Genomic DNA, 22,844 nt, shown 5'->3' with positions numbered 1-22,844 from the left:
GCATGTGTGTGATGGTGAGCATAGGTGACACAGAGGCATTAATTTAACAGTGTCAGCTCTGTTCTGGGCATGCCTTTGTGACCTCCACAAGCTCTTGACTCAGTCTCTCTAGGTACCTATGAAAAGCACAAGTTTGTGAGATTCATTTAGCCTCTTAACACTGCATGTGTTTATCATTCTGTGGGAACAGGCTAACTCCTTTCTCCTTGTTTCCCTCAGCTAGAGGATGAAATTTCAACTTTGCGGCAAGTGCTAGCAGCCAAAGAGAAGCACCTGGTTGAAATTAAACAAAAACTTGGCATAAGCCTGATGAATGAACTGAAGCAGAACTTTAGCAAAAGCTGGCATGATATGCAGACAACTTCTGCGTGAGTACTGATCTTTATACTTACACATATGAACATACCATGTTTTTCTAAAACTCTTTGGGCTGAATTAATAGCAACATTGGTAGAAAGAACCACCCACCTTCATCAAGTGCTGTCTGAGAAGTCATTTGCTATTTTTTTTACTCTTCATTTGACAACTGAATTTGACACTTAAGGAGAAGGAAAAGTGAGCTTCTCCACAAGTGAGCTGAGCTGGGAGTTGACAGCAAGTAAGGCAGGGGGCAGTGGCATGCATCATCCATGAAGGAGCAGTCTCACAATACCTGACCAAAGAGACCAGAGCAGTCCAATGACAGCAAAGAGGGTCAAGCCAAGAGTTCAGACCTCCAAGTGCCTCTGTACTGATGAGCCAAGTCCTAGATCAAGCCAGGGAGTCAAATCTGTGAGTTCAAGATCTGTGAGGTACCTGGACAGATACAGGCATATCATTAATATGACTTGACATTAAATTCAGTCTAGGCTTTGGTATAGGTCCCAAATGAAGGGAAAAGTTGCTTAACAAGCATTCTCCCAACTCTTGCACAACATTTTCATCACAGTCTTACCCAAGGTTTCACAGCTGTGCAGTGCCAGATCTCGCCTTGAGCTGCCAAGTTCAGGGGATGGGGGGAAAGCATTAACAGTTCCTCTCGGTGCATTCAAGATGCTGACAGAGACTTGGTAAAATATGTTAAAATGTACACTTTGACATCAAAAGAACTATTCTTTGTATTTTCATGAGAAGTCAAATAAGGCTTAAAACCCTTAATAAAAATACAGTTTGTATGTCTCCTGTCTTTCACTGTTGGGCAGTTTCTCATCTAGGTCCTGCTTCTCATGACGTGTCATTAGCAGGGGTATCACTGTTGCCTTGGTGAGGATGTCTGGCATGTGCTAGGAGAGAACAGTCTAGAGACACTAAGCTTTAGAAGAGAGGAGGGGCACAAGACATCTGAACTAGGATTACTGGGAGAGACTAGCAAAATTTTGAAGCAAAACCTTTCATTTTTACTTGAAATTTGCTAGCAAGTTCCCAGATAGGTTTTTATTTTTCCTCCACATTGACATTTTCCACAAAGATAGACTTAGGGGACTTTTTCAGTGTGGTAGCTGCTACTTTTTATTTGAGATGAGTTTCAGAACTACAGTCCATTAGGTGGTAAGTGTCCAGAAATTGTTATGTGGAACTAACAGCAAGAGTCCCATTTTTGCCCCAGAAAATTCTCATGTTTATGGTCCAACTGCTGTATAATTCTGCTAGACACTCATGCCAGAACACCAGTGCTGATACAAATCATGGTAATCCAGCATTCTTAAGAATGGATGCGTTGAGTAATAGAGGTGATTCATTGTTGCTGTACCAAAATAGCAGTGGGGCAGCATTATTCACCAAGATTCTCTGATTTAGGAAGGATGAAAAGCTTGGGGTTTTTTTTAAAAAACAAGTTCTAAATATTTACATGCCTGTGGTTTAGGTTTTAAATCCACAGTTACTCATTTTAAATTTTAAAATGATCTGGTTTTAAGAGGTGAAATTTTGTTTCACCTAGCTGGTGTGCTTTCCTGTAAGTTAAAACTTCTTTTCTTTAGCAGGGAGCTTTTCAAAGCCACTGAGCACCAAGGGTTTTTTTCCACCTATTGTAATGTTTTTAAGCTCTCCATTTAGGGATGCATTCTTAGATTTAGAGTGGACTTAGAGGAAGAGGGGTGGACTTCTCTCAGTAACTGTCCTGTAAAGTGTGCTTGACCATTAGTTAAGAGTCATGACCTTACTTACAGGATGCATGCCACCTCTACTGACTAAATTTAAACTTGAGATTTTGACTATAATAATATAATAAATAATAAAACCTATAATAAAACCTATTTTAAAGCATTTACATTTTAAATGGTTGGCCACAAGTTCCTTGTTAATTCCTTATACTATTCAGTGCACTGCTGTTTAGTATAATCTATTATATTGTAATAGAATGTGTTGGGGGAGGCAAAGGGTTCTGCTGTGGAGCACATCAGTAACTACAGAGCAAATGATTGCCTTGGGTTTGGTTTGGTTTCATGGTGGTAAGGCATTCAACTGGAATGACTTCCCACACACACCTTTTTAATGATTGGGTTTTCAGTGAATAGAGGTGGGTGGATATTCAACTTCTAGCAATGCAAGTTTTTTACATTTTAAAAATAGATAATTCATTCTTATTTAGATGCCAAAAGCAGGGTCATGTTGGTGGATTTTGAGGTTATTTATTTTAGCTTCAGAAATAATTACAAATGTCTTTACATGGATATTTGTAAAGACCATAATTCAGTTTTTCTAATTATTGTTCTGCTACAAAAGCAAGGTTTATATAACCTGAATGCATTGTATTCAGTTGAAGCTTCTAGGTAGTGCTTCTGTAAAGTTCCCCCAGGTCTCCTTACCTTCCATACTTCAGATTTTCACCATACAGTGGATTAAGGTAGAATATAGTATTTATGACAATTAACCCGGTTTTATACAGAATCACAGAATATTTGAGGTGTTAACAGCAATGTGAGAAGACTCTCTGGTCCAACTGACTCTTTCAGTCAGGACCAGCTAGAGCAGAGTGCTCAGGACTGTGTTCAGTCAGGTTTTGAATATCTCCAAGGATGGAGATTCTACAGCCTCTCTGGGCAACCTGTTCCATCTTCGATTGCCCTCACTGTGAAAAACATTTTTCTTAAATACTAAAATATCAATATATTTTAATATTTCTTGCATTGAATTTGTGCTGACTGCCTCTTGCACTTCCACTAAACACCACTCAAAAGGGCTTGCCTCTGTCTTCTTTCCTCCTTTCACTAGGCTGTTTATACACATTGATGAGATCCTTCCACGAGCCTTCTCTAAGGTGACCAGCCCCAGCTTTCCCAGCCTCCTCATATGAGAGGTGCTCCAGTTCTTTACCATCTTTATGCACCTTTGCTGGATTGCTGGACTTGTTCCAGTTTGTCCATGTCTGCCTTGTACTGGGAAGCACAGACCAGGACCCAGGTGTGGCCATAGCCAGGGGTGACGGGGAAGGATCACTTCACACAACCTTTGCTGCAAAGGCACATTGCAGACTCATGTCCAGTTTGTTCTCTACCAGGATTCCAGGCCTTTTTCTGCAAGGCTGCTTTCAGCTGGTTGATCCCCAGCCTCTACTGGGTTATTAATCCCAGCCTGCAGGACTCTGCATTGCCCTTTGTTGAACTTACTGAGACTCCTGTTGCCTCTTTTTTTCGGACAAAATCCCAAGTCATTGTATTCTTCAATGTGATTACAGAATTGCATTTCATTATATATGGAGAAGGTTACAAGGGTTACTTTAGCCTTTCACTACTCCTTCATATTAAGCACTAAACACTATAGATCCACAAGATATCTTGCCCTTTGCTGAGCAGTAATGTTGTAACCACACTCAGCCTTGTCCCTCAGCTTTTCATTTGGTGCTTTTCTGTAGTTTTTTGGAAAAAAAAACCACATAGGACATTGTAGTCCTGTCTTCTTGTGAGATATTTCAATTCTGCTGAGTTTCTAAGCAGCAATTTTATCTGTAAAATTACCCACCAATAAACTCACTCCAGCCTAATAGTTCCCACAAACTTCTTAGCCATCCTTTCGTAAAATGTTATCAACTTCTATAAAACATAAACCTCCTATTTTAAATGGTTAACCTTTCAACCCATGGATGGAATAATAGCTGTGGACAGAGCTTCTAGGGAGATGAAAATGCTTGGTTTGCTACTAAAGCTGTTTTCAGAATGACTTTTCAACTTTTGACCTTAGACAGAAATTTTCACTTGTAGAAAGGGAAAAGCTCATGAATTATAGGCCAAAACAAGAGAACTGTAAGTGCTGGCTCCCAATAATATGTTTCCTAGACATGGCCCTGGGCTATTTTTAGATGGTGACTCTCTTTTCAAGCTTTTTTAAGAAGGCTTCAGTGTTGCTCTGTTCTTGCATGTGATATTTAATTAAGATTTGGGACAAGAATATTCAACATGGACTTGGCCTTTTCCTCCAGAGGTGGAATAAAGATCAGTTCATTGAATATTGACTGGGCTATGTGAGCAAGCTTAGTTCTGCTGAGAGGAAACTTGAGGACAACTGCATAGGTTTCAACAACCATTGGGAACTTACTGTTTTATAGTTCAAATTTCTGCCAGGACACAGGAAAATAGAAGGTAATAGTTGCACTGCATGTGTTTTAGCCTTACAATCTATGGTACAGGCAGTCTTTGTTAATATAGCTTTAAATGCATAGTAATGCGTTCCAAAGTTTCAGAACTTTTTTCAGTAAGTCAGATATAATTTGTGGACAGCCACAGGCCTACTGTGACTTCTAGGAATTAAGTAAACTGTGTTCCCACACACATACTTCTTGTGAGAGGTAGTAAAAGAAATGTGGGTGTTTCTGTTCATTGCAATGTGTAATCACCTTTTGACATTTTCTTCTCTAAATTTGCAAGTAAATGTAGCAGTTGTGTAAGTGAAGAAATTGTGTGTTGGCTTTAGCAAGTACATTACCTGTGAGTGGGTCTGTGCTATATAGAACTAAAAGGAGCCTTTCCCTTCCACTTCCTTTGCTTCCATTGGGTCAGACCAGGCAACCTTCATACTGTCTTCAAAGAGAATTATTTTGCTGCTTTTCAACATGTGTCTCTGGCCTTGAATTTTAAAGGGTAGAGTAATAAGGAGAAAGAACTTTAAGAAGTTAATTTACTCTGTTCTCATTGTTCCTTGTCCAAAAGGTGTATGCCCATTTGTTTGCACAAGAACCTTCAGCTAATGGAAATTCCACAGCAAGGTCAGGGGATCTGTTCCAGATCTTCATTTCTCGGGGAAAAACCCACTGTAATTTTCATGAGGCACCAGAAAATATAAACATGTATATTATAGTGATCTTTATGTGTGTATATCTAACTGTAAGGATGGGAAGGGAGGCCTGAATGTAAATTGAGATCTCTGAAATTACAAGGATTAAAAATATCCAGGAAAGAGTTAGTCAAAAAATAGGGGAAGGGGAAAGAGAAGGGAAAGGAAATGAAAGGGTAGAAAGGGAGAGGAAGAAAGAAAAAGAGAGACTGGGATGTGTTTAGTCTTGCATAATTTTTTTAATCTAATGTGCAGTACATAGCCCACAGACAGTGTTACTGATACAGTTTAAAGTGGGATGAACTGCCTCTAATGTCTTAAGATCATCTGTGCTTTAGCAAAGATATTTTGGCTTTTTGGCTGTTCTGTCTGGAGTGTAACCGTAGCACACTTTTCTCCCCCACATTCTATGCTGCACTGCACAAATAATGCATTTCAAACAACTGTATCCCATATTTTTCCCATGTGTTTGAAGTTTACAGAGCAGTACAGCCCAGAATATTTGTCACCTTTGTCTGGCACTGACCTGTGACTCTCTCCAGCCTATTGAACAGCCAAGTCACCTTCCAAGTGCTGCACAGATTGCTGCTGCAGCCTGCAGAGGTTCAGTTCCCTCAGTTCTCTCCTTCCTCTCCCTGTGGGAGAGGAACTACCTGGGGCTTACTTCCTTAGATTTAGGTGTATGTACCTCTCCAAATGCCAGCACTGTTTCAGTTCATTCTTAACATTCCTGGCAATGGGAAGGATGACAAAAAATACATCTGTCACTTGGTTTTGAAGTTGGAATGAATTTCAGGAGAGTACTAAAAAAACCTTCCAAAACAAAAACCTAAAGTAATGCACAACAGCTTAGAGTTAATTTGTGGCAAAAAATGACAATACGAATGCTCATAGAGAATGTTTTATGTACCTTTTATCTGTCATATATGCATTTGTCTCACTGGACTATTAGCATAATTTAGTTAATGCTGAGCCATGTTTCTCCCAGAAAATCAACAGAAAAAGAGTTTTGTAGCTGAGAGTTTCTCAGGGATCCAGATGCTTTAGATCAATTGCAGAAAAGTCATTCTTAAGATGACTAATGGTTTGAAAACTGAAAAGAAGTAAGCTCCACAGGGCACAGCTTGTGCTACCAGGCTCTGCTCTGCTGTATGGTTTTGTTGTTAATTGTTTGCATTCTGTTACATCCTCTGTGAGCCTTATCACAGGCAAGGCTTGCTCAAATGGATTAATTTTGCCAGCAAACATTGATGGAGAGGCATAATGCTGAATGAAGATGAACTAATTAGCAAATGTACTAATTTTAGAGAAGCTGAATTAAAATTCTTTATCATTTACTGCAGTACATCAAATGTGCAGCTTGAGATGCAAAATATAAATATTATATGTGTAGCCTACTTCTGTCAGCACAGTCTGTATTGCACCTGTGAATGAAGGGTACATTTAACTCTGCCATGTGAAGGGCAATTCTGTACTGAGATGAGATCAGTATGATTGTCCTGTCATATCCTGCAGATGATGTTGGCCATTTAAATGTCTAGTTCTGTCTATATGGCTGCTGCTTGGCTGTACTCTCTATAAAGCACTGGTTCCTTCACATGTTTTATGAAACAGTATCTCCTCATATTTCCTTTCACTGTCTGTAAAAACCACAGTGAGATATATATAGTGAGATCTGGTTGTCACAGGATAGCATAACCTAAATGTAGTATATGACACTGTCAAGTGAAAGTGCAGTCAGAATATGCAAATCTACTTTGTCTAAATAGTATGTTACAGCACTGGAGACATGAGTTATCTTTAAAGCTCCTTTTAATTATGTTGGGCGTGTTATTGGAATATAACTGCAATATCAGCATGTTTTGTGATAACCTCTGATAATCACTTTTATAAATAATTGCTTCTGTTAAAGAAATACCCTATTTTAAAAACAAAATTATCATCAGAAGAAGGATGAAATTCTTAGGTTAATGTCATATATAAAGATAATGTTCAAATGTTCACAGGTGAGTGTTATTTACAAGTTTAAAATTGAGACAGCAGTTGATATAACTTATTTGTTTAATCCCTCATGTCTATGAAATACATTATAAATATTTATTGTTAAGTGCTGAGTGAAAGCACAGAATATGAGCCTTGTTAACCATTACCAGCAATTCTTCTGTGCTACAGAGTATTTTCAGATGGCACAAAATCAGAGCAGGATTTCCTACTCTAACTGAATAAATCAAGTAGGCTGTTTCTACTTTTGTTGATGCTACTTGGTGTACTGCTGATGGTGCCTTTGTATGGGTGTAATGATGTATTTGTGTAAAAATGCACTCAATGGTTTGGATGAAAGGTGGTCTTTCTTGAATCCCTGTATCCTAAATTATCTGAGTTTGTTTTTGCTGGAGTATTTCTGCCCATAAGTTTTGGGGTCACTGGTTGACCTGAGCTGCTGGCTGGCTGATTCCTAAGATGCTGTTAGGTGTCTCCATGAGCTGGTGGTCAGCACTCACCCAAGGATTGCCAGCAGTGGCTGCTGAAAGGAGGAGAGTGCCCAGGTATTGTAGATGACTTAGCATGCAGAGCATTTGGTGGTGCAAGGAGGACTTAAACCATACCCAGAGCACTTTTTCCAGGTAATAAGTGTTTGTAGTTCTTACCTGGAATATCCAACTTTATTTCTGCAGGTAAAGGTTTCTGAAAATTATGTAAGCTTCTCAGTGCATTAAAACAAAAGTACAAACTGCTGTGAGTTACATGACGTGATGAAAACTGCTTGGTCAGGTGATTAGTGTGCAATACAACTGAGCAGATTGCCAGATGACAGAGAGAATATGTTGAAGAGATCATTGTTACCAGAGTGCTTGGCAAAGATATCAAATGGATGCTGTAAATATGAAATAACTATGAAGATAAATATATCTGAGCTAAAATACAGTGCATCATACATGCAAATATCAACACAGCACATACTAACTACAGGGAGGCAATGTGCTCTGTGGAAAGATTATTTTTGAAGAAGGCATAGTGATATATGTAATGGTGGAGAGATGGTAATGGGCAGGAGGGTTAATTTTTAAGCTATCAGAGAGCTCTGCTGAGATGCAAATTATTTTTTCTTGTTTCTGCTGACAGGTATTGCATGTTATGCTCCATTTTCACCTTTTTTATTTTGTTGTTCCTTAAGGCTCTTCTTCAGCATTGCTGAAGGGAGGAGGGGACATGTCATAGGTCATTTTTGCTGAAGTTGGTGCTGAAAAAAGACTAGTTGTGTAACAGTTTTAGCTGGATTTGTGCTCTTATGTAATGTCAAAAGTATTAGGAACACAAATGCAGTCTCCATGTCTTCCTCACTAGTGGAAATACTGGAGAATGTTTGGTTTATGGGATTTACAGAGAAAACACCATATTGCTGGAATGCCAAAATCAGTGTCATTCCAGCTACTTCCCTGAAGATATGTTCTGACCAATGTAATGTTCAGAAATATGTAGGGGACTCTAATGTTTCTCAGTGAAATTTGGGTCTCTCCTGTATGGTGCATTTTGGACTGTTCTCCAAATAGTTTTAGATGGTGTGAAGAACTTGCAGTGAAAAGGTAAGACATAGAGATATTTTATCATAAAGTTAAATGTGCCTATAAATAAAATTAACTCCAAGGTGTCATTTCAAAAAATCAGTTTAGGGGGATATCTGAAAAGTATTTTTATTATGTACATTCAACCTGTACATAAATAGGTTGCACTACAAAGGACCTTTTAGACTTGGAAGTCAAATCTTGGTCTTCATGTTGTCATCAGCAAAATTCCACTTGTGCTGAATGGTTTAGGAAGCTTTTCTGTTAGCAAATTCTTTAAGACTTGTATGCCAGAGGCAAGAGAATATTTGATTTTTTTCTTTTTCATGGGCAACTCTTACCAATAAGCTATGTGCTTATAGTTTGCCAGTAGAACCCTTATTTTAGGGTCTCATCCCATTCTAGTTTATGAGAGTATATCTACTGTCAGCAAAAGAATGACATAGCTATTGAACTAGTTAAGCTAGAGAATGAGGCCTCAGTGAAATAAGAGTATTGCATTCTTGCCATGTCCAAGGATGACTGGCTGAGAAGAAAGGAGATTCGGTAAAAGACAATCTTTTCCATCTTCTCTCTACTGTGCTAGAATAAATAAAGCAAGCATAACCATTGCTTCTTCCTTTCTAATTATAATTTGTGTTCCTTCTGTCAGTGTTGCAGTGTTTTAGCCCTTGTTATTCAACAGTGTCAATGTGTTTGGTTCGGCTTATCCAACTGGAGACCCCTAGAAATTCCGTACCCTAGTCTTCAGTTGCTCCCTGTGGATTGCCTTGCTAGTGAAAACAGAGACAAGCACCTTCATAGAAGGAGCCCTTTCACTTGGTGGTTTAAGAACTTGTTAGATCAGTAGGATGTTGTGGCTTAGGAACATAAAATTCTAATATATTATCTGAAAGGACAGAGCATTATGTGGCCTCTGCCATCGAAGCGGTGGTTTGTAAAACACAGTCCTGAACAGAGCACTTTCAGCAATACGTCCTGCTGGGGCTAAAGCTATGTGACAAAATGTGGTGTGCCATACTGCAAATGTTACTCTTATTCCCCTCCTTCCTCCACAAAGTTATTACTTTCATAATATAATATTTTATGTATATAATATTACTTTTATAATATAATAATTATATACATGATAATAAGGAGAAAATCCCCTGTTGTAAGGACTTAGGCAGTAGGATTTTTTTTTCTTTATCAATTGCCAGTATATTTTGGTACATGCTCACAATTCCATAGTTTTTGTTCAAAGGAGAACGAGAACCAGTGGAGTTTTATTTCTGAATTTTTTATGATCATTTCTTGTCTGCCAACACACACCACAGGATAGAAGGCTGATTATATTGTGCTCTCCTTTTGTTACTAGGTCAGTACTTCTAATTCTGAGCTTGTCTGCGTCACTGGGAGTATCAGATAATTTACTCAGAAGGAAGCCTCTGACATGCTCAGAATTAGTTTAGTCAGCAGAAAGTCGTCTGTGCAGAAAAGCTTACTGATTACTCTGAGAGTGCAAGTTACCTGTACTGAAGGGTCTGTATGGGTCAGAGCATTTATTCTGAATCAGTAAATTAAGATGATTCTGTGTTTGAATCTGCATGCTATTAGTGAAATTAGTGACATATTTTAAAATAATTCAGTCTGACTAAGAATATGCATTCACTCTCTAGGTTTCTTCATCTTTCTTTCTCTGTCCTTCCCCAAATCTTCCTGTAAAGAAATTTTTAAAAGTTAAAAGAAAAGAAAATTGTGGAATGTGGAAACGGATTTGATGATTTTTTTCCATTTTAAATATCACTGAATCATTTTGAAGTGTATCTCTTAAATTTACCTAATATGTATATGCTTGAAAGAGCAGAGTTGTATTTGTCCTGATTCTTTTCTGTGCTTCAGACAGCAGATTTTGCCAGAAGATCAGTGTCTGCTGAAAGAATTCTTACTTGATGTAAATATGATTTTCTGTAAACAAAGTTGTATCAAGCAGGTATTCCACAAATCACTGCATTCTGGTCTTAACCAGCATGCACTGTCCCGTCTGGGGGATGTTATCTGCAAGGGGGAAAGAGAGGATTGCTGAGATAAGGATTGCTCTGGAGAATCCTGCACTTAGGAAGCTGTGCAGAAATGGGCATCCTCACCCATGCTTGTTTTGAGCCACAGTTACTATGTTTATCAACATTTCAGTGGATGGGACTCAGAGAGAAATTAGTTGCAGGGATTCTAGTCTCTCTTTGTTAATACTTAACACTATTTCTGTTCTATTTTTTGTTTCCAGCTACAAGAAAACACATGAGACCCTGAGCCATGCGGGGCAAAAAGCAACAGCAGCTATCAGCAATGTAGGAACAGCTATCAGCAAGAAGTTTGGAGATATGAGGTATCAGCATCTGCTGCTTCTTTGGTCTTATTTAGAGGACTAAATGTATAAATCATTTGTCAGCTCTTCATTTCCTTCTACGTTAGTGTTTTAAAGGTTCAAGTAGTTTGTAGTTAGAGTATTTAATAACATTCATGTTTTTAAGTGGAAAGAAGGTATAATGATGACCAAAGATAGAATTTTTATATAAGTCTTATTTTTGTTTTAAAAAGTACAGTCATAAATCCTTTTGTAATGACTTTGAAAACTCAAGGAAACATCTAAGTTTTCTTCATTAACCCAGTTTATTCTTATGGGGATGCTAGAGAATAATATCATCTGAAGAAAAGAAGCCTACCTAGGAGCTGCTTGTGATAATACAAAAAATATTTCAGGCTATTTTTATTCGGTTTTTATTCAAGACATACTGCAAAGTTTTGTTCTGCAGTTGTATAAAAATAGATATGATAGAAGTAACAGGAGTTGAGGTCAGTAGAACTGCCACTTAAAGGCAACTTCAGTGTCAGGCTTTATATGTTGATATATCTTTTAAAGTGTTGGTTTTAAAGTTCCTCAGTATGAGAGCAAAAATTGTATACTGTAAACCAGCATTCCAATTTTCATTAGGCAGTAGAATTACAGAACCTCCTGAGTAATTGAAGGAGTTGATTTTTTTGTTATAAGTGGACATGGATAACTCTAAAATTGTGTAATTAGGGTCTCATTTATTAATAGTGCATATTATCCCATTATTATGTACTCATTTTTTTGTTATTTTGTAATGTATGAGGTAACCATATCCTAAAATCTGTGCGTGCTGCAAATGACTGAAGCTTAGTTCATGGCCATAAAACCTTTTTTCCCCTTTTTTATTTTTATTCTGGATCTTAAATCTTTAGAGTCCCCCCCCTTAATACCTACCTTTTACATACAGCTCAATAAATCCTCTAAAGTACTTAAGTTTTTCTAGGTGAAACTGAAAAAGGAAAATCTTCATTACTGTATCATCTGCTTTACAGTGTCTTTTTCCACACTGCAGTTCAAAATGGAAATGTAGTGAATGACTTGCAACCTTCATACATAACTTAGTTATGTATGAAGAACTAAGAATTTTTTACTTGATACAGTTAACATTCATGAGTAGTATATGCCTATCAAATGCTAGAAGATTAAGCAGGCATGCAATTATTTTTTTAGTGTATATTTTTTAGTGTTCAGAAATCTAAGAGCTGAAAACTTTCTAAAACATAAATTTGAGCCTTCATTTAAAAGAAGAAGGTTTTCCTTCATAAATTTATCATTATTTAGAATTTATTTTAACTTTTATGAGCTTTTGAAATTCATAACACCTCACGTCTCCCCAGAGGAATAGAAATTTATGTGGTAAAGTCTGTGGTTTATTTGTTCATTCATTCATTCATTCCCTATTTGGAGTCTCCCTGGTCTTTCCTTTGGTGCCTTCTGGCTCTTCCATTATGAGAAACAGTGAGTGAGTTCTTCTGACCTTCATTTCACTCATTATTTCTTGTGGGTTTATTGTGTTTCACTTCAGTTCCCTCTTTCCAGGCTCCAGTTGGATGAGTCACTTTCACAAGCCTTTTTGTTACCTTTGTTAATTCTTTCTGCCTTCCCTGCATTTATAGTTGTATTCTGTATTTTTGAGAAATGTATAAGATATGTGTGATGCATGTGGCACCAACATATTCCCTGTTTCATTTTATGTTTTCTTAACACTTTTCCTTGCAAAAAAGACAAGCCCACAGCTCAGCAAACAGGTCCTGTTGCTGCTTCCATGCTTTAGATCCTGCAGCAGTGACCAAAGAGTTTCTGTGTGAATACTTTGAGCACTGGCTCTGGATTATAGAGGGAAGGATGACTTAGCGCTTCAGGATTTCTCAGGTCCTGTTACTTGTGCCTTGCACATGGTGTGAGATTAACTGCAAAGGCAGAAATGTCTTCACTGAAATACAGCATGTTCAGCCTTTAATATTTCCCTTAATTAATCACCGTTACCAAATGCCTTTGTCTTACCTCTCAGTATGAGCCCCCCTGCCCATGGCAGTCATGCTTCTGACATGGCAGATGGGAGGTGTTTATCCCATTAGCTCTTTGGCTCAAAGCAGAGGCTGAGTCCAAAAGCATTTTGATTAGTCAAAAAGAGGATTTCTAGTAGCTTTCTTTTATTGGAATTATTACTTTGAATCTGGTTGGGAATTTTTCAGGACAATATTAAGTACCAGCACTGCCTTTTTAGTGGATACTTGCTGCTTTCAGTTCTCAGTTAGGAGAGTTTTCTTGATGCTTGATGATGAATCAGCAAGTGGTCTAGCCAGGTTCCCATAGTCATAGAGAGAGTGGCGTGACTGGGACCTTCTGCATCTGCTGCACATCCCAAATCTGGAGTGATGGTCAGTATGCTTCCCTTAGCAACAAAGCTGGCCTAAATTCTTGGCTCAGCTTGGCCAGGTATAGTTCTGTGTGGGGTCCCATTACAAACCTTATCACTTAAATAACCTGATTATTAAAAATCTTCCCCCTCCCTTTCCAATCTCACTTGTGTTTGGACATAAAACTGTAAAGAGGCAAGAATTTTCTGTGTCATTGTTGGCTTGCTGTTTTTGCTAATCCAAATAATTTTATTTCAGTGATCTAGTGTATGGATTATCACCACCCCCTCCCATCCTGCTGTTTTAAACAAACATCAGACTATAGCTTAATTCTCTTGGTTAGGCATTAAGGCTGATAGTCACCAATGACATCCAGATGCAAATCCCTGTTCTGTTTTCACTCAGAGCAGACATTTGAAACTGATTTCTAAAATCCAGATGTCATCATAATTCCCAGTATGTTCAGCAGCCTTACCTCCTGGTGATGGTGATTTTGAAAGGGTTTGTAGACAGACTGACTAAATACTGAAACCTGCCTTCTTTATGAAACAAAATTCTGTTTTCTATATTACCTGCTACATCAACTGTACAGAGCACTACATGAAAAACATATTTCTGTTCTGAAGTTATTGGATCTTAATTTTCATTTTGTTTTATCTCTAAAAGTATTACTAAAATATAATATAAAAATAGGCCAGATAGACTCCCCCAAATGTGCTATTTTGTTATGTTAGTGTTCAAGAAGATAAAATCTGTAAGAAAAATCACAAAATTCTGTGTGTCTGAAAGAACAGATGCCACCCTTTAGGGACCAAGTGCTTTTCCTGCAGCTGCTGTGCTTCTCTTTCATCCCCACCCCATCTTCCCAGTGTCACTACTCTGTAATTCATTTTGTGCATGAGTAATCACTAGTGTTTTACATTTTCTGAATTTTGTATTAATAGGCTTGTAAGAGATCTTTACAGTCATAATGTATCCTATTTAATATTGTGTTTCTAGAAATACATAGAAATGCATATAAAACCAATGTACAGATACCTCTGCTTTAGGATACAAATCAGACACTAGCAATATAGCTAAGATAATAGATTCTTTATTAATAGGCCTTGTGATTTATTATATGCCATGAAGAATTTTTTTTTGCTCCTCCATCTCCAGCTCACATTGTCTCTTTTAATATTTATCTGGTATGGAAAGTTAAGAGGAAGGGGGTAGTCCCAGGTCACTCACAGGGCATTGATCAGAGGCTCAGATCTCTAGGTATTAGGGACTGCACTGACATTTTAACATGGCTCTTGCTAAGAAAAGCACAGATCTGATAGAGTTGGGGGTCTTTATCCTTTTCTCCTTTTCTGCTAAAGTTTGAATATTTTCATGCTATACTGCTGAACTACTCTGCAGTTGTCTGTATGAATCTATGTCTCATCCCTGCTGATGACCTTTTTAGAAACAAGTTGTGATACCAAGTGAGAGATTTTCTGGGTTTTGGGTTGCTTAAAAAAAAAAAAAGAAAGAAAGAAAAAATAAACTATGTGCACTACACTACTATATGCACACTCCACATACATTGCTGCTACTCAAGTAAAGGTATTTAAAGATTAGGCTAACAAAGGCATGCATGCAAATGAGGATGTCAGCAGTTACATTTTGTATAGCTCCTTCATTCAGCTGCCTGGTACGTTTTCTTTAATTACATGATCACACAGACCCCTTTCAAATTCAGTGCCTGGGATGAGCCAGCTCTCAAGATGAATGAAGGTAATATAATGCCTCACTCCTGCCAGGAGTTGGAAGGCACAGGTGGAAAGACACAAAAGGCTGCAGGGAGGGACAGCCTGGGGCCATGACTGTGGCAGTTGAATGTGCCCCGAGAACAGGAGGCACCAGAGGGGTGGAGGAAGGCAAAATTAATTCCTCTCCAGAGGTGCAAGGGGGATTCTGGGAACTACAAAGCAGATACTGGAGGAATGCATTAACCTGTTATTTTCTAAGCATCTAGAAGATAGCATGATAGGAAAAACATAAAAGGGTTTGTCAAGAACAATTACCTTGAACTGACAGCACCTGTCATAGAGGATAGATGGAAGGTAGGAGATGTGATAGAGCTTGACTTTGATAAGCCTGTCTGTATTTTTCTTGCAGAAGTAGAGAAATACAGATTAGGTGTTATTGCTTTAGCAGGAAGAGAGCATAGGGAATTGAAAATTGTATCCAAAGAATAGGTCTCAGTAGCTGACCATAATGTAGGATTTTGCAGGCATCTGTCCTGAGTCTGTTACCCATCAGCATTTTCTTTGCTGGGTTAGATGAAAGTGCCACGATGGCATTGCTTAGAATTCCCACTGATTGCAGTGGCAGGGTATGCAAGCACTTTAGGCACCAGGATTAGAAATCCACATTATTTTAAATGATAAAATAAAATTCAGTGTAGGAAAGTGTAACATGCTTTATTGCCAAATGGGGAAAAAGTTCAAAAGCAGAGATGGGGAGCACTGCCCATGCAGCTCTGCAGAGAAGGACTACAAGCCTAGCCTTGTGGTTCACAAGTGCAGCTGAACAAAAGTTATTTCTGAAGGCTGCGAAATCTCTGTAATTTAAAGTTTTTAGAAGCAGATGGGGACAAAATCTTTTGGTGATGGCTCAGGTATGATTAATCTGCTTTACCACTTTGGGAGTTGACTTTGGGGGTTTTTGTTGTTGTTGTTTTTTGTTGTGGTGACAGAGTTTTTGCACAGCCTTTTAGAATTTCTGTGATGTAAGCATGTTCTGGGCATTTAAAATTGCTGTCAGATGTGAATTCCTTCAAATGCTGTAGCTGTCATGCCTGCAACTACCATTCTCAAACTTTTTGTCTTTTGGTACCCCTATAAAGGAAATAGCAATATTTCCTTTATATAAAACTTTCTTGCTTCAGAAAATTATTTCATAAACGTTTCTTTTGCTGATGGATGAGGAAGTTGTTTTCTCCCACTTCCATGGACATTTGTCCCTTAATTTATGCTGGTTTTTATAGGTCTGCAGTAACAGAGATTTCATTATGTCTGTGCAAGTATCTGTACTGGCATGGAGAAGGGGGTGGCTGGCTCTGTAGTGGGAGCCAGCAGGTAGTAAAAGGAGGGCAACAGTATTACTGAAACAGGTCTGAGCAGAAATGTGTTGTGAAGACAAACCCTTGACTGTTTGAGAAGCAGCAGTATACATGATGATGTGTATAACCTTGTAAATAAACCGGAAGAAATCAATGCTTTTCTTTGGAGCAAAGTATGAACATTGCACAGTAAATAATGCATCACACTACACATTGAGAAAGGATGTGAAAAATGAGTATTTGAAGGGATGTTCATTAAGTGTGCACCACCTCTCTGGCTCACTGCGTGAGGCAGGTGTTCCCTTGAAGTGGTCTGTAATTAAAGACTACATCAGTAACACAGATGAAGGAGAGGCTTGTCTGCCTCATCATTTCTCAACTTTGGAACATTAATGACATCCTTTGAATATTGTATATCAGTATGTCTCTCCCAGTTCCGCCTTAATTAAGTTTCCTGAGAGGTGAAACACAGTGTCAAAGTGTTTCAAGTATTATTTTCAACAAAGAACAAGTATTTTAGAAAATGTTGTTTTAGGAATTAAAAACTCCTTATTTTTTGCATACCCTTTTTAAACTGAGAGATGATTAAGGGATTCAGAGGGAGAAAAACATCATTTGCTCTTATGTACTTGTAGAATTCCAGTTCATCTCTACTTTCTCTTTAATGATACTAAAGGAGGCTATGAGAAGAGAAAGCAGCATTGTTTAAATCTGTTCTAATGAAGAGAACACAAAATGTAGTTTTTAAAGATAAAACTTCTGTTTTTCAATGCATACAGAATAGGTGACTGCATAGTGAAGGACTGAATGAAAATTTTTGCTTTGGGGGGATATGAACTGATCCACATTCTACTGTGAATTCCAGCATCAAGATTTGAATGTAAATTATTTTTTTTTTTCTCCTTGGGCAGTTTGACATGCTACAGATGTGTGTGTCTATTTTTGTTACCTTTTCCTAATACTTTTAACTCTTGCTTTTCTTTCCTTGTGCATCCACCCCAGATCGCATTCAATTAGGTAAGACACATTACTCTCCATGAACACTGCCTCTGTATTTGACAAGATTTGTTTTATGGGCTGTAATGCAGTAACCTCTTTCCTTTCAGCGTCATTATATGCTACTTAAACTGTTATGCCTCATTCTTACAGCATGGTGAATGTAACAAGAAAAGGATTGGACTAACTTTTTGCCTTGAGTAGATTAATCTTAAATTCAAATAATGGACACATTCAAAAGATGTTGGTCTTGAGAAAACCTGCTTATATATAATCCCATTCTCTCAACCATATTCTTTCTGTCAGAGGTTTAACATGAACAACAAACAGTAAAAAGTTCTATTCAGCTGAGCTTTGTAAAGATTTTATGAAGTATTTAATTACCTCATCTTCAATAGAGCAAAAGTATCTTGGTCATGATTCTTTAAAAGTCTTGAGTCTTGGGGAAATTTCCAAGTTCTGAAGATGATAAAGGAATTCTTTATAATTAGAGTTTGAGTTTATTAATTCTGTAAAGCACTTGAATATATGATTTAAAAAAAAAGTTAGAAAACAATTTTTTGTGTTCTCAAAGATTCTCTAAGCAGTCTGGCTTTAGGTCTGATCACCCTGAGGAGAGGCTGAACAGCCCTGAAGGCCTTGCACTCCCTCTGGCCTTCAGTGTATCTTCAGTGCACTGAAAAGCTCAAAAGTATTTCTTCCATTCAGCTAAGTTATCCTAACAAGGACTTTAATTCATGAGTAAATTACAAAGTACAGCATAGATTGACCTTCTAAACTCACTCTGACATGAAACTAAAATGTAATAAGTGACAGATTCCTCTGTCATGAAAGATCCCTGTTCTCTGCAATGATCACTATCACAATCATGCATGTCTTCAAAGAAAGCTTAATATTTTAGGCTTGTACTAAAAGAAGATTTTTGCACTGTTTCTATAACTTGAATTATTACCTCTTTAGAGAAATTAAAATATGAACTCAAAAAATAAGCATTTAATATTTTGATTGTCTGTCATGTGCCATCTCTTAGCTGTGTGAATTTAATCTTCTGGTTTAAACCTTTATATTTGGAATGTTTTGCTATTAAAAGAGGAGCAGTCTATGCTGAAATACTTCCAAACTCTATTTTTGCCTATTTGTTGTGGGTTGCAAAATTAAAATGGCGAGGATGCTTGTTTAATTTAATGAGGACTCTTAAAGATTTGCTGCACTTGTGAAATGTTTGGGCTAATCTTTCATAAGTCTTAAAAATTGTGTGAAAAATTGAACATGAAACATTAGCATTGTCTGCTGTCAGTTCTTGTCTATCTGATCTTAGAAGAAGCCTTAAAATATATACAACAGCAAACAGTTTGTATTACAACTCATTATTCCACCTGCTTGCCAAATATCTCTTCCCTCCCTTCCCCACCCCCATTTGTGAATCTTTAATCTCTAAAAGCAAATCTGTATGTAGACTCAGTGCTGCTCTGATTTTGTGTCGTTTATAACAAACACGTGTGCTGTTTGTATGAGAGCTTTCATTTTTTAATGCTATAATCATGCTTTGCTTGCAGCCAAGTTCTGGTGATGCTTACAGTAAAGGTCTCCCTGTTCTCAGTCAGACCAGGCTGCAGCTGTCAGCCAACACTGAAAGTAGCAATGCAGGGGTTTTTGGAAAAAGACACACTCTTGCATCACACACTTTACCTAAACTGCTCAGATCTTAATGTCCTTATGGGAAGTTCTTAAGCTTCAAGTAAAGATTCTTATTTTCGACCAGGCATGATGTTTCCCAGCAGCAGGGAACAGGTGATGCTGTGGGAACAGAGTTGGTGTCTCAAATGGGCGAATTTGGCTCTTTTAAGTCAAGCAGTCAGCGTGGGTGGCATCTAGAGGTCTAAAGGTGTGCAGCATGATTTGGAGATCTTTGAGTGATGCAGAGGCACCATCCTCTGCTTACAACTTTCCAATACTCCTGCTGCTGGGAAGTCTGAGGAGGGAAGTGTCAAAAAGAGAGCTGGATGAGAGCTGTGGAAAATAGTTCCATACTTTTGGTAAAGTTGAGGAGTGAAAGAGGAAGTGAAATGTCCTGGAGAGGTGCAGATATGTGAGAGTGCTGCCTCTCTGGCTGAAGAAACCTCTTTACCTGTTTAGGTAAGCAGCTGTGCAGGAACCTTTTGAGATTAGGAGTCAGCTGAACCAGCTCTGCTGGTGTGCACAAACCTGGGGTGTATCCCTCCTGCCCAACACAGAGCTCGTCCTCTGTCACTGCGGGACATGGAGGTGGCTCTCTGTGCCCTTTCACGTGTCTCTGTAGATAGCCAGGGTCTGCACCATTTAAATGGATTTTGCCAGGAGCTGTTTTGCATCATTCTTTTGAGCCCCACTGCTGGTCAGTTGACGTGAGAATGTGGCAGTAAGATCTTTAGTGCTGAGAGTTTCACAAGCCCCTGCCATCAGAAGAGGAAGAGTACCAGCTGTCTTGACTATATGTATATGTACATTTAAAGCTAAGTTAAAAAAATACATTATAATCATATTGGAAATGAGATTTTACAGCATTTTTTTTCTTATGTTTTTCTTTCATCCCACAGCTATTCTATTCGCCATTCCATAAGCATGCCTGCAATGAGGTAATGTGCTACCCACATTCTATTTGCTATGGTGATGTTCAACAGAGTAATGAGGGGGGATTTGCATACTTTGATCCTGATCCTGCAGTTTTTAGTTGGATGAAAAGTCTCACTTCAATCAATTAATGTTATTCATGTAGATGAGTGCTGCAGGACAGGCTAGCTGTGGTTTTGTTGTTTTGGTTTTTTTTTCATTTTAATTGTATTAACTGCTTAATCTGTTCTACAAGCCTTTGAGTAAATGAAGCAGTTCTGAGATGTATTTGGGTAGCTGATTGTTATCAGGTTTGTATTACTGAATCTGAAATTCAGTTGTTTTGCTGTCTCTAGAACATCATCCAAAGCCCATTAACGTCAGAGATGCTTTCCACTCCAACAGAATTTGGATCATGCTCCTATGGAGGGATTTTACATGAGTGCTTTCATATTTTAATGGCTATAATCACACTTTACTTGGCTGCAGCCAAATATTGACGTCTGTTCAAGTAAAGCTCTGACTGTTTTCAATAAAATTAGTATCCAGCTTTCTTTTTACTCCCTTGGCCTCTAAATACATGACTGTCCCTACTCTGTGCCAAGCATGCATGAAAAACAAACTCACAACTAAATGATGGATGCTAATTCATTCAACTTCAGCAGGTGGATAGTTTAAGGCAGCATTCACCAATGTGACCTATGGATCACATATAAGTTGTAAAACTGAGTTTCTCTCTCCTTTTGACCCTTCTTGCCCTATGAAAAAATCTGTCATCTAAATAACAGAAACTAAATTTGCATTATTGTTTCAACTGGCTTCTGTTTGTCCTTCCCTTAAATTGGGGTCATTTTAAATCAGCCTGATGAGGGATATGATATAAATGTATTTGCAGAGCGAGGAACTGTGCTGGACAACAGGGCCTGAGCTTCAGAGTATTCACTAATAATGAAACACAATGTATGTTTTAAATGAGCTCTCAGGTGCCAAGCAAGGAGCAGAGAACAAGAAGATCCCCTTTACCCACGGCAGACTTGTCCAAGTCTCCACTATGTTGGGTGAGCACAGAGGAAAGCTTAGCTTAGTCAGAAAGGCACCTTAGGAACACAGTCTCTCTCTAAAGTCTTTGTCTTTGAAAACAGCAGTGACAAAATCAGAGGGAAGGGTGGGGGGGCAGGGCAGGATTCCTCAATGACATTTGGGACCCCTTCCCATGTGGTTCTAATCTCCTTCTTGACCTTAGGACATTAAACTTGGCATCTTTTTAATAGTGTAGGTTATGAATTTGCTCATCAGCTGAAAAGAATGTTTCTTTCTTTACAGCAACAATACAAATGGATAAAGCCATAGAAAAGCAGCATTACAGGCATCGTTGTCTGGCTGTTCTTCTGAGAACATGACAAATGTATCATAGAATAGGCAGGCCAGATATAATTTGGTTTCAATTACTATGCAGGTTCTACTTTTGAAAATTTGTAACTAAAAAGTACTCATCCGATTACCATAATTGGATTTGACTGACAGAGCACAAGTGAGTGTTCATAGCCTTGTGCTGCCAGTCAGCCTTCATTCTGTGCTGGCAGTGTTGCCTGGCAAGAACTGATCAAATTGTGGAATTATCCCATGATGTTGGCAACTGACTCTTTTTCCTCCATTCAACTTTTTTTCTCCTAGGAATTCTCCAACTTTCAAATCATTTGAGGAGAAGGTTGAAACCACTGTCACAAGCCTTAAGGTAAATGTTAGGGGCAGAGTTTGCATTCCTGTGTGTGTTAAAGTGTGACAGCTTAGTTGGCCTTATCATTTGTACAGGAGACTGATTTAGTTTGTTGTTCCATCAAGAATGTCATTGAGCACTAATGGAAAATGAAGGCAATATGCAAAGAAATTGTTTTCCTTTGCTTTGTTGCTAAGCAATTATTTCTGATGCCTGCCAAAGTAAGCAAGTGGTCTCAGAAATGCCAAAAATAGTGATGGTAAGGAGTGTCTGTTCCCAGTCATCTCAATGTGTCATTCAGAAATAGAAAAAGGTAATTCAAACTGCACAGCTCTGAAGACCATTTCCGCTCACAGTGATCTGCTTGAGAAGCCTGATCTTATTTTGTTGATGAAGCAAAGGTGTTCTAGAGGAGAGTATTTGTCATGCCTGTTGTGTTCAGAGTGCTCTTAGATCATCCTTTAGGAAATCTGTAATTAAGCAGGACAATACAGTAAGTTCTGAGTCTGAAATAATCCTCCATATCTCATGAAACCTTAATTGTCTGTCTTTATTGACAAACTCACATTTTCTTAAATATTTTCTTTCTGTATTTTTTCTTTTTCTTTTGCTTTTGCTTTTCTTTTTCTTTTCTTTCCTCATGCCAGTGGGGAAGGGTAGCTGGAGTCATGGATCTAGGGTGCCACCAGGGTAGACTGCAGACAAGTAGGAATGTTTCAGCATTGCTCCTCCTTTTTCCTACCTCTGTTCCAAGGCTTTCAAGATTAGAAAGACCTAGGAATAGGGGAGAAATCATGGAGTTACCCTTCAATTCTAGGGTTTTGTTGTGGTCTCAAAATGTGAAGAACTACCCAGAGAGGCTCCTGAAAAAAAAGAACAGCAGTAGTGTTATCATCTTTCCAACCCCTGTATC

The 22,844-nt window shown here is 38.2% G+C and overlaps 1 protein-coding gene across 3 annotated transcripts in view; it reads left to right on the top strand.

The window, feature by feature from the left end:
* Nucleotides 1-22,844, top strand: part of TPD52L1 (TPD52 like 1) — a 30,826-nt gene that overhangs the window by 4,969 nt on the left and 3,013 nt on the right. The window contains exons 2-6 of one of the 3 annotated variants that reach the window (XM_058802188.1): nt 220-368; nt 11,074-11,175; nt 17,632-17,646; nt 20,202-20,240; nt 21,889-21,949. In XM_058802188.1, coding sequence (XP_058658171.1) covers nt 220-368; nt 11,074-11,175; nt 17,632-17,646; nt 20,202-20,240; nt 21,889-21,949 — 366 coding nt within the window. The remainder of the gene's footprint in view (nt 1-219; nt 369-11,073; nt 11,176-17,631; nt 17,647-20,201; nt 20,241-21,888; nt 21,950-22,844) is intronic. The other 2 variants (XM_058802189.1, XM_058802190.1) reach the window with 2 other exon arrangements.

The sequence above is a fragment of the Ammospiza caudacuta genome, chromosome 3 (genome assembly GCF_027887145.1).
Source record: "Ammospiza caudacuta isolate bAmmCau1 chromosome 3, bAmmCau1.pri, whole genome shotgun sequence".
NCBI lineage: Eukaryota > Metazoa > Chordata > Aves > Passeriformes > Passerellidae > Ammospiza > Ammospiza caudacuta.
This window is presented reverse-complemented; position numbering and strand designations above follow the sequence as displayed.